Source organism: Xyrauchen texanus, chromosome 10, assembly GCF_025860055.1.
Source record: "Xyrauchen texanus isolate HMW12.3.18 chromosome 10, RBS_HiC_50CHRs, whole genome shotgun sequence".
Classification (NCBI taxonomy): domain Eukaryota; kingdom Metazoa; phylum Chordata; class Actinopteri; order Cypriniformes; family Catostomidae; genus Xyrauchen; species Xyrauchen texanus.
This window is the reverse complement of record NC_068285.1, coordinates 17,964,610-17,977,633: the sequence shown is the minus strand read 5'-3', so window position 1 is coordinate 17,977,633 and position 13,024 is coordinate 17,964,610. Positions and strand designations below refer to the sequence as shown.

Genomic DNA, 13,024 nt, shown 5'->3' with positions numbered 1-13,024 from the left:
GATCTCATTAATTTGATAACATTATTTATATAATATTATTATCACACATTAAACGAATAAAAGAACCAAAGTGTATCTATAATTAAAATTAACTATCTATTGGAGATTATAAGGCATCTGCCATACAAATGCAGAAACTATCACAGTACAACACAACTGAACACGTACAGATATGCTACAATATTTGTCCACAGGGTGTCTCTGTCCTCCTTCATTTTAGCATCAGAAACAGTATCTCAGCAGAATCAGCACTAAAGAACTTTAAATACAGTATCTGTTAAGTCAGCCGTGCTCATCTCCTGCTCAAGATCTACCATCATCCCAAAGTTCCAACCCTGCTTTAACACCTGTCAGTAATGTTCAAATAAACACTCAAATATTGATTTGCTTGTTCAAGTGCGTTTGATTAGTTCTCTGCAGGAAGATGGCTCTCCAAGAGCAGTATTAATCACAATGATAATTCATAATAAAGGCTCATAATGTCATGCCTAAAGTGAGTGCAGCAGATAAGCCTGCTTCAGAATATTAATAATAATCTGTAATTGCACAATTTAATCAGTCCAGTGTTCTGATCAGTTAAATGATGAATTCTATGCTGTAAAATTAATTCTACACATTATTCATTTTCTCTCCTAATCTAGCCTATCGGCAGACATTCTGCATTTGTAAAATTGTTGGCATTCCTAAGGTTACTTTATAAAATTGTATATTTCTCTCTGTCAAGTTATTTTTATTTGCATAGCGCATTTCACAACACACATAGTTTCAAAGCAGCTTTACAGAAAACCATGCATTAACATACAATGAAACGGTAACATCTATAGAGTCATCATTGTGCAGTTTATTAGTTGGCTGTTGAAGGCTTTTGTTGGCAATTAATTGTTAGTCTATGTATTCCATTTTAAGAGTCTAGTCCATCATTAGACCAAGGGGATGCAGGCAGAGATTAATGAGGTGCTTGACAGTTCAACCAGCTGGTAATTTCGGTGAGGTCTATCCTAAATCCAAGGTTCAGGCAATGGCATATGAAGTGTCCTATGTCTTATGGTTGGAGTTGTCATCAGTTCATCCCCTGAAGTCCATCGTAATAGACTGAAGTGATGCCTGGCTGGCACCGGCTGCATTTAGTCATCATCACTCAGAGATACATAGCAGTGAATCCGGCTGGTTCTGGTGACCTCGGGATAGGAGTCTCGAATTTGAGACAGGGAAATAAATCGAATAATATTAGCGCAGATGCCATTAAATATTTTGCAGAATTATTGATTATGATCAATGTGTCAGGTTCCGGTAGACCTGACTAAAGCAGCCTAATTGTGAGATAAAGAATACATTAGGTATATGTCTGGCTAAATAGATGAGCCCTAATTCTAGACTCAGTGAGTGTGTCTGCATCCCGAATAGTGTTTAGGAGACTATTCCATAGTTTAGGAGCCAAATAGGAAAAGGATCTTCCTCCTTTTGTGGATTTTGATAGTCTAAGAAATATTAACAGGCTAGAATTTAGCTAGAATCAAATGCCAACATAATTCACTAGCCTATTCAAGAGAATTTTGTGATATCAAGTGTTGAAGGCCGCACTAAGATCTTAAACTACTAGACAAGAAATGCAGCTGCAATCATATGATAGGAGTGAGTCATTTGTAACTCTGATAAGTGAAGTCTCAGTAATGTGGTGAAGCCTAAATCCTGACTGAAATTGTTCATATATACTATTTCTCTGTAGAAATGGACATAGTTGGGAGGACACTACCTTTTCTAGTATTTTGTACATAAACGGGAGATTTGAAATCAGTATATGATTAGCCAGTTCTCCAGGATCAAGTTGTGGGTTCTTATTAAGTGGTTTGATAACTGCCATTTAAAATTTTCTTAGGACATGTCCTAAGGATAGCGAGGAGTTAATAATATTAAAAAAGAGGTTCTGAGATTACAGGGTCTCTTTTAAGAGCTTAGTTGGCATTGAATCTAAAATAAATGTTGTGGCTTTTGATGTTTCGATAAGTTTTGTTAGCTCTTCAAGAACTATGACAGCAAAGGATTGAAGTTGCACGTGAGTAAAATTATGAGACACTGTTTTCTGAATTACTGTGACAGATGATTGCATAATTCCAATTTTATTTCTGATTATTACAATTTTATCAGTAAAGAAATTCATGAAGTCATTACTATTGTGCTGCGATGGAATATCTGGTTCAGTTGAGGCTTATTCCTAATCAATTTAGACACAGTACAGAAAAAACCTAGGATTGTTGTGGTTATTTTCAAATCAGTTTGCTAAAATTGACCTGGCAGCTTTTAGTGGCTGTCTGTCTCTTGAGAGCATGTGTGTAATCATTGTACCATGGTGCGGGGCTTTTTTCTTTAATTTTCTTTAATTGAAGGGGGGGCGACACTATCAAGAGTGCTAGAGAAGACTGTATTTATATTTTCTGTAATTTCATCAAGTTCTTCTAGACTTTGGAACTTAGTGAGTGTGATAGATCTGGAAGATTATTAGTGAAGCTATCTTTAGTGGTCAAAGGAATAGTTCTACCTGAACGATACCATGGTGTAGATTGAGTAACATTAGCTGATCGAAGCATAAAAGAGACGAGGTAATAATCTGAGGTGTCATCACTCTACGGTGGAATTTCTATAGTATCAACATCAACTCCGTATGACAGATTTAAATCTAGCATATGATTATGGTGATGAGTTGGTCCTGTCACATTTTGTCTCCAAGAGAGTTGAGAATATCGATCAATGCTAATCCCAATGTGTCATTTTTATTACCTACATGTAGGTGAAAGTCACCAACAATTAAAGCTCTATCTACAGTAAATTATATATCTGATAGAAAATTAACAAATTCACCAAGGAAATCAGAATAAGGACCATGTGATCTATATACTGTAGCAAGGGCAAAAGATGATTTTTTTTTTATTAATTTTTTTTATATATATCTGATGTGTCACATTAAGCATTATTATTTAAAAAAACTTAAACTTATCTCCTGTCCTCTGAGTAGCATTAAAACATCACTGTAAATTGTAGCAACACCTCCTCTTCAAACCCTTCAAACAAGACTCATGTTTATAACAATAGCCTGGGGGAGTAGATTCATTTAAACTAATATATTCATCCGGTTTAAGACAGGTTTCAGTCAAAAAGAGCACATACAAATTATGATCTGTAATAATGTAATTTACAATTAGTGTGTTGGTTGAAAGAGATCTAATGTTTAGTAGCCTTATATGATGTTTATCTTAAATGTTTTTGTTTTCTCAAGTTTGACCGTAATCAAATATTTTCTAGATTATTTAGTGGGGGGGTATGTGCTTGGTATTTCGGGAAACAGACACAATCTCTATATGATATCTATGTGATACAGTCTAGTTTATGTGTTGCTGTTTATGTGACCTGTGTGACATCTCAAGGCTAGCATACATTCGGATTAACCAGTCTGTCTGCTTCCTGACCATGGCCCCAGTTAGTCAAATACTATCACTATTAAGAATATGAGCCAAAATACTAGAGAGGAGAACAGCACCTTTCCTGGAGGGATGGAGACTGTCTCTCTTTAGCAGGTCAGCTCTATCCCAAAAACTCTTCAAATTGTCTATAAATCCTATGCTATTCTCCGGACACCACTCAGACATCCAGCCGTTCAGTGACACTTATCTACTATAAACCTAGTCACCATGATGAGCAGGGAGGGGGCCAAAGCATATTACAGTGTCTGACATCATTTTTGCAAGTTCACACACCTCTTTAACATTATCTTTAGTGATCTCCACTGGTGAAGCCAGACATCGCATGAATAAAAATTTTAGAAAATGTACGTTAAGCATTAGCCAGCACTTGTAAATTTGATTTGATATCAGACGCCCGAGCCCGAAATGCATTTAACAATGGTGGCTGGAGTCTCTATTTCCACGTTCCTTAAAATAGAGTCACCAATAATAAGGGCTCTTTCAACAAGATTCTCAGTGGGTGCATCACTGAGTGGAAAGAATCGATTGGAGACCCTAACAGGAAAGTGAGAGTGGTGTTGCTTTGCTGAGAGAGCTGAGACATCATCTAAACGCCCTGCTGCGGGGCTCTATATCGTCTACACGTAGCATACAATGCACAAAGAAATAACATGAGCTGATGCCATGACCTACCGCATTTGTTTGTTGTTGTTGGTTGTTCCTTAGTGGCGAGGGTTTGAGATCGATGTGAATACCTCACGCAATTGTTTGTTGTTATGGTTGTTCTCGATAAACAGTGCTTTGAGATTGATGCAATTATCCGTGTAATGCAGAGGACAAAATGCAAAAAGTTTAATCGTGATAAAATAGAAAGCGGATGCATGCGGAAAAATGCACACAGTTTAATCACAATAAAATAGAAAGCGGGTGTGCGCTGTCACTCTTTCACTTTCTAACAAACACAAGAAACTTTTTAAGTGCTACTGAAACAAAATGAAGAGCTAATAATGTTCATTTGGTGTGTAATTGATGCTTTATCTGTATATTTTGTATTTTTTGTGCTGCTGCAAAGAGAAAGTGATGGGTAATGTAGTTTTGTCACACAAGCCTATCGGCTCAAGCCTCAGCTCAGGACTCACTTTAGCACTATTCTTCATTTTGCAGTACGCAAAATGTATATAAACTAAAATGTATAGTCAGTGTTCACATTTCCAACCTTTTACGATTTATATAAATTAGTTTAGTAACCTGGACTTACGACTTGTGACTATGTGGTAGGCTATTAACAGTACTGAGCACCTCTAATGTATGACTGACATGAATATGTGCATGCTCAAGTGGCGCTTACATTTAAAAAAATGCAGCTTATGACTTACATTTTTAAGCAAAGACCACATTTCTAACATTAAAATTAAACTAAGCATTTCACTGGCTTTTAATTTTTCAATTAGTAACATTTAAGAGATTAAAGTGTTAGCCTCAGTGACCGTTACCTTTCATTGTATGAAAAATAGATGCAATATAAAGTGAATGCCGACCTAGGCTAACATTCTCCCTAAAACCTCCTTTAGTGTTCCACGGAAGTCAGTCAGACATAATTGTTTGGAACAAAATGAGGGTGAATAAATTATAAATTAATTTCCATTTTTGGGTAAACTATCTCTTTAAACAATAAAAAGATGTCCTCACCTGTGTTCCCAGAAGACCCTGTGTGTTTTTGATCCCTGAAGTGTCCTGCAGATTCCCCTGTTTTAGATGGACTGGACACTTGTTTATGGAACAGTCCATTTCCGCCAATGGTTTCACCCATGCCACCATGTCTGATGAGCATGTGGATGACCATCTGTTGCTGTGTGCGGAAACCCTTCCCGCACTCCAAGCACTCTGAGGTTTTTTGGGAATTCTTCCGGCTGGGCCGAGGAATAGGGCGATACTCAGTATCACACAGATTCTCTGGACTTCGTTCACCCGTTGAGGCCGGACTGTTCCTTTCCCCATTGCTGTGGTGTTCAGTGTTGGAGCTATTGATTCCAGAAACTCTACGTTTCTTGGTTGGGATACTCGAAGAGGACTCTAGCTGTTTCTTTCGCCTGTCCTGTCTTATCAGGACATACTCACCCTTTTCCCTGTCATATGCCACATCTGCATCCGCTAACCTCTCCTCCCAGCCCAGGCTTTTCTCTGATACCTCCACCACTTTGCCTCTGGTGGCTAGCTGCCAAGCTTGGTAGCTACTTACTGGATCCAACTCTGGAATTCTTTTGCCTAGAATACCCTCAATAGGGTTCTGCTCTTTTCCTGCTGGTTTCAAATTTAGACACCCCAAGAAGCTTGTCTTGGAGACTGACGAAAAGTCCTTTTCAATGTACATTGCATTGTTAGGAGCCTGTTCAACATTTCTGTGGACCTGCTCATGCAATAGCAGGCTCTTGCGGTCATGAAAGAAGTTACCACAATTGGCACAGAGTTCATACAGACACACTTCGCTCACCAAGTTTGACTCCTCCTGTGCTACCTCATTGACCATAGCAGGATGGAAAGTGTCACTCTTTGGTTTTAACTTGGTGTTGTGGGTCTTCATATGGCTACGAAGGAACCAGGGCTCACGAAAACGCCGTCCGCAGATCCGGCACCCATGATCTTGGCTGTTCTGATGCTTCTTTATGTGTGCTTTCAGAAAACAAGCTTGAGCAAACACCTGGTCACATTGTTCACATGGAAACTCCCCTTTACATAGTCCACTCTCAGACTCCTCGCTGGTAGGGGCTTCTTTGGTGATGGAGTCTTCTTCGATGGGGTGTACAATCTCAATGTGTGCTCGCAGTCGGTCCTCATGCAAGGCCTCGTAAGGGCACAGTTCACATCGGAAGACCTTGTGAAACTCCTGCATATGCTCTTCGAGATCTGCTTGGCTGGGCAGTCTCTTCCTGCACAGAGAGCATTGCATTGGATTTTTGCCATTCTCGCAAGATGTCCTTTCCTTCTTCACACTTTTCTTCCTAGTTTTAGACTCATCTTCACTGCTGACTACCTTGTTACAGGCCGAGGTGCTCTCAGTTGGGCTTGAACAACCACCTTGATCTTCCGGTACCCCTCCTTCCTTCTCCCCTTCCTCGTCCACGTCTTCTTCCTCACCGCCAGCATTCTGGCTAAGACCGTCAAGTTTGTGGCTGCGAATGTGCACCTTCAAGCTACCCTTCTGTGCCGAGCGGTGCTCACAGTGGGGGCACTTGTACGGTTTCTCCCCTGTGTGCTTTCTCATGTGCTGGGACAAGGAGCTGAGGAATGGAAAGCTTCTTCCACATAGTTCACAAGTGTGACCCTGGCTCTTTTTGTCTTCTGGATTGTCCTGGCCACCCTTTGAGAAGGTCTCTTCCTCTGTGACTTCATGCCGTTCCAACTCCATCTCAAGGCTTGAATATTTCACAATGCTGCTATCTGTTGTCCAATTGATTAAATCCTATTAAATCCGTTTCGCCTGTAGTCATTTGGTCTGATTAAAAGTTATCTTTGTCAAACATGTCATTGTTGGTAGTTCTATGTTAACGATGTTGCTTTTGTCTGGAATCTGTCTGAAGTTTTTTCTCTTATGAATCATCTTACCAGCCAAGAGTACAATTCATTCTGACACCTGAGGGGAAATGGAGACAAAATAGAGCCAAACTTAAGAACATGAATGGAGTAAGTAAAGGTTCTTAATCCAATAGTTTATGGCAAGTGGTTTTTATTAAACGCAAGACAAAATTAACAACAATAACCATGTTCTTATGATTCATACTAAACAATAGACATACTGTAGTTATGAAATGCCCATAAATGTGAGCATTGGAATTCAAGTGCTGTGTCTAACAGCAGTAGAGATACAGAAATGTTACATGGAAAGAACTATGGCCCAGTGTTTGAGACAACCCCCAGCTAAAAGAGTCCTTTTATATAATGTCATCTGACAGTCTTTTGTTCAGTCAAAACTACTCAGTTAATGCAGGATCCATACTGCATAACTGAATACAGAGGACATAGTACATTAAGTTTAATGCTGAACCATTTACAAGAGAATAAGAGAGAGAGAGAGAGAGAGAGAGAGAGAGAGAGAGAGAGAGAGAGAGAGAAATAGATAGAGAGAGAGAGAGAGAGATGACTGCTGACATCCTCATTTTAGAGTCAGAGGGAATAGCACGTCTTTATGTTAAGTAAGCCTGTTTATGCAATACTTATCCAACAAGCACACTGATTATTTGAACGAGACCCTAAAAACAGAGTAAATACAGAGCTCAGTATTCAAATAACATATTAACTGTTTTATTGTACACACATCCCAGCCTGGAATCAGGACATCCTGCCATTCAATTTTGTTTTCTATCAATTCTAAACATAGCAAACCTTTTTTTGAATACTTCAGAATGGTTATGCTGACTGATGTACTAATGTTTATTGCAATGCCCTACCTGTGATTTTTGTGTTTAAATGATTATCTGATGGTCTTGTTTATGTAATTTCTAGTGCCAGGGTCAAAATATTATGCAGTGGCCCCAAAAAGTAATTGGACACTTTAAATGTTTAATGTTAAATGTATTAATGTCACTACATTAAATACAAAATAGCAAAAACCAAGTGGATGTATATTCAGAGGAAAAATGAAGTCAGATCCCCTCAAGTTCACACAAGTTCCCTTGGAGAGTTACCACAGGTGTAGTTCATCACATTACTGTAACTATGGAATGGACATGTTCCACAAAGTTTGAAAACCAGAAAGTGTCCAAAGATCTGGTGCCAATGTACTGTATATTCCGTATATATACATAACTATGCAGTGTGTGTGAATCTTTGTCTGAAGGACAACAGTACAAATCTCAGTTAGTCCCCTCCGTGTGATTAGTGGCTGTCTGCTTACAGACCTAAATTCATTTTGTGTATGTGTGTGGGTGCATGTGTGTGCTGAGGCGTAAAGAGACTATTCAGTGTCGGGCAAGACAGGGGCCAGTTGGGATGAACCCTCCAGGCCGTTCTCTCTCTCTCTTTCTCTCTCTCTCTCTCTCTCTCTCTCTCTCTCTCTCAACAATCAATAACCCATTATAAACCAACTACATTTCACCACTGGCCCCGCATCCTCCCCACACAAACACACACAAAGTACTCACCTCCACACAGTTCGTCTTTTGCGGCAAGTTAACTTACCGAGCAATAAAATGCCAGGTAGGAAATTTAAAGAAGAGGCATTTAGGAAATTGGAAGTTTTCCTAGAGGCCCAATAATCCATTTCTATCCCATATATCCCTACTGATCTCCTCATCTACTTTTTTTACTTAGATTTTTTTGAGTCAGTATGTTTGATAGTATATACAGTGTAGTATATGCACAATGACAATGGAAAGGATGGGGTGATTAGCTACATAATAATGGAACTGAACATGCTGAGTTGTTCATGAATAGTGATTTGCTGTTTGGCAAACCAATGAGCGGAGCAATAAATGGTCGTAACTATGATACTGGGAGGTTTGAGAGATGTGTAAGAACACACCACACACACACACATACTGTGTATATACACACACACGCCAGCAGTGGGGTTATTATTGAAACATGGCTGTTCTCTGAGGGCTTATCTCAGCTCTGCTGACCTACTTATCCCCAGACAGTTCAGCTCATCTTGTAGCTCCATCAATGCAGGATCAGTGCATTTTTCAAACTGAGTAGTGTGTGTGTGTGTGTGTGTGTGTGTGTGTGTGTGTGTGTGTGTGTGTGTGTGTGTGTGTCTGCACTCAAATTCTATGTCAAATTGTGAATTTTGTCCAAATGCACAGAGACAGTAACCAACCCACTAACAGGCATCACCGCTAACAAGAGAACATACCGAAGATCTCAACTATCTTTTGTTCTCATTTTGATGTGATGGAACATAGATTAATCACTTGTTTTTCCTTAAAACTTTGACCCCAGACAAGGTTGTTTTATTTTTACAGCATTAAACATATGTCCCACAACAAACAAGCATAATTAAATAAAATAAAACATTATTCTTTTCATTATCAGTTCATGTTTTTTAATGCATTAAACTCCTGCGCTCAAACAAACAAGCAAACAAACATAATGAAACAAAACAAAACTCTATAACCAAATGACACTCTTCGTGTTGAGTTTTAGTGCATTAAAGATCTGTCCTAAAACAAACAAGTAAACATAATTTAAAATACCAGTTGACACTCTAACGTCAATTCACGTTTTGTTTTTAACACTACAAACATTAATTCATATTCAGTTTTTAACGCATGAATCACCTGTCCTACAACAAACAAGCAAACTTACATAAATTAAAACAAAACAGTTTTTAAATACCAATTAATACTCTTAACACCCCCCCCCCCAACATTGAAACTCCCAACAGCTCACCCCAAACTACAATCTTATTGAGCTTCTCGCACCAGAGCTGTCACAACAGCTCATGTCTATACCTCCTCTGAACTGCGGGGTGTCCAGCATGGCCATTGTTGGATACAGGGTCCATCCAATTCTGGAGGCCTGACTGAACCATATCTGGATAGCAAGACAAAGGGAAGTCCCTCCCGGTCCCATTTCAGAGTAGGTTTTGCCTGGTACCCTCAACTACTAATTACAGCAGCAATGGAAGGGGGGCCCTGGTGCCTCAGAGTTGTGTTTGTGAGTATGATAGCAGGTGTTGAAGCTAACGTTGTCATGTTAAATTATAGATATTGCTGTGGGAGTAAATACCACAGCTCTGAAACTGAGGAACCAAGAGAAGCCCTGAAGACACAAGTTAGTTTGGACATGGTACCCAAAGTGTCAAGTCCAGCAAAGTTAAAGTCTATGTAATAAGGACTGCACGTACAGATGTGGTCATATGATAAAACCGAATGTAGAATGGGCACAAATGTTCCCATTCAGATTAAATGTAAAGCTTAGTGATACAGCTCACCCAGGGTGAAGGACTCCTTTGTTCTGCAGTGTTTCAGAAATGAAGACACAATGAACACTTCACAGTGGCCTGCTATACTGTTCACATTACATAGGCATAACACAATTTACATCTCAAATCAAAAATACACTTTATCCCTGTCTGGCAGCTATGGTCTCTGAGAGTGGTTATGATGGGGTGTTTATAATTCTAGCCGTTTCCACAGTTGCGGTGAAACAGACACCATTAATTTCCAGTTTCCTGAGGATTCCTTGCGATCTTAACTTCTCTCTGACACATCTGCAACAGTTACCCCTGACTCAACTCTAAGCTGTAAATCCCAATTTACACTTGCATTGAAACACTGTGAAACACTCAGGTGTTTCTACCTTGTTTGACCCTTTAAAATTACTTCTGTTGGAGTACATGATGCTGTCAGATTGATTCAGTCAAATTAAAGATAACAGTTCAGAGTAGAATTTAATAATGTAATTATTTCTGTCATTAGGACCCACTAAAGTCCATATGACTTGTGCACTATATTTCAAGCCTTCTGAAGTAATATGATAGCTTTGTGTGAGGAAAAGATGGAAATGTTTATGTTATTTGACAAAACATTTTTAAAGCATAATGCAGAATATGCATAGCAAAAGATTGCATCGATCCTAATTGGAACTGCACTTCTTATGTGACATACTACTGATGGAGTAATTAAATCATAATTAAATGATTAATGATTAATTAGTAGCCATATGCTTGAAAAAATAATTTGCAAACATTAAGTGAGGAAGAACAGACATCTTTATGAGAGTATTTATAAGCAGGAATTGCTGTTAACACACCATTAACACAAAACAACAACACAACAGCATGAGCGCAAAAACACACACAGAGACAGCCAGATTTTACTGCAAAGAAACCGAAGCACATATATAGGGCCAGTATCTGAGATCCATAGAGCCCTGAGCGAGAGCTCCATTCTTTCTTTCCATGCTCTCTTTTCTCTTGCTGTTGAATGGCTATGGCGAATCAACTGTCTGCTCACTTATTCAACCTGACGGCTAGACCAGCTCAGCACAAACGCCCCATGCTCTGGACACTGCTCCTCTGCTCTGAGCCAATGTGTGTGTTTGTGGAAGAGGAGAGAAAAAAGTGCATGTGTGTATCTGCATGTGACAAATAAAGCTAAAACAGTCCATCAACTGTTCATCACATATAAGCTTTTGTAATAATAATAATAATAATTCTAATAATTATTATTTGTATTATTACAATTATTTAATGTTTATTTATAATAATTAATTAATAAATATAAAATATAATTACAATAATAATACAAAAACAAATTATAATGAACACGCAACAGGCATCTCAAATTTGGGTTCCCCTTCTGAAACTCACTCGACGTTGTGTCGAGTGAGAAAAGGGGTCTTTCTTGAGAGACTCACGTACCTCTGAACTTGAGAAAAGGCCAATGAGAAATTGGCAGACAGAATTTGCATGTCCTGCCGCCGGACATACGGGTATAAAGGGAAGCGGGCGTGCATCTGTCAGTCATATTTTTTCTTCGGAGCCGAGCGTTTGTGCAGCAGGAAGCTTAAGTTCACTACTGTTCCACTCACCTCTGTTGGCAGAGCACTACTGTTGGATCTACGGCACGTTACGAGCGGCTTTCTCCTTCTCTGCACGCTGTGCAGTCCATGCCCCTGGGTGCTTCGACAGCGCTTCTGTCTAAAAGAGTGCTTAATTCTAAAAGAGTATTTTCCCCTCTAAAAAAATGGGGTGATTAGCTACATAATAATGGAACTGAACATGCTGAGCTGTTCATGAATAGTGATTTGCTGTTTGGCAAACCAATGAGCTGAGCAATAAATGGTCGTAACTATGATACTAGGAGGTTTGGGAGATGTGTAAGAACACACCACACACACACTCATACTGTGTATACTCACACATGCCAGCAGTGGGGTTATTATTGAAACATGGCTGTTCAACATTATTGACCATCCGACTCTGCTAAGCGACTCAATTCGCCAGGCTCCCTGCTCGTTTCAGCGGTATTAGCTCCACCTCGATGCGCAGCGAAAACGCCAGTGCCTTACGGGAAGAGATTACAACTACTCAAGTTGCTATTCAAGGATGCGATAGAGCCCAACCCATCCAGCCGAGATGAAGAAGGGTTTCTACAGCACTTACTTCATCGTACCCAAAAAAGGCAGTGGGTTGCGACCAATCTTGGACTTGCAAGTTCTCAACCAGAATTTACACAAACTCCCGTTCAAAATGCTCACGCAGAAACAGATTTGAACCTGTTTTCCGATTGGTTCGCGGCGGTAGACCCTTCGCTTCTTCACGAAGGTCGTAGAGGCAGCCCTTGCCCAGCTACGGGAAGTGGGCATCTGCATACTCAACTACCTCGACAACTGGCTCATTCTAGCTCACTCTCGAGAGTTACTTTGCGTCCACAGGGACCAGGTGCTCAGGCACCTCAGCTGTCTAGTGCATCAGGTCAGCTGGGAAAAGAGCAAGCTCGCCCCGGTTCAGAGCATCTCTTTTCTCGGCACCTTGCTTGTTCCCTCCTCAGGGGTGCTGGGGACCCAATAACTGTGTATGACACTTTGTTAGGGCATTGGGAGTGATCGATACAGCTGCTTCTAGC

At 39.8% G+C, this 13,024-nt stretch overlaps 1 protein-coding gene across 3 annotated transcripts in view; it reads right to left on the bottom strand.

Annotated features, from left to right (window-relative positions):
• The window catches only part of LOC127650687 (zinc finger protein 516-like), a 65,381-nt gene that overhangs the window by 27,618 nt on the left and 24,739 nt on the right, over positions 1 to 13,024 (bottom strand). For all 3 annotated transcript variants that reach the window (XM_052136278.1, XM_052136277.1, XM_052136279.1), the window contains exon 2: positions 5,145 to 7,086. In XM_052136278.1, coding sequence (XP_051992238.1) covers positions 5,145 to 6,861 — 1,717 coding nt within the window. In that variant the 5' untranslated portion in view covers positions 6,862 to 7,086. The remainder of the gene's footprint in view (positions 1 to 5,144; positions 7,087 to 13,024) is intronic.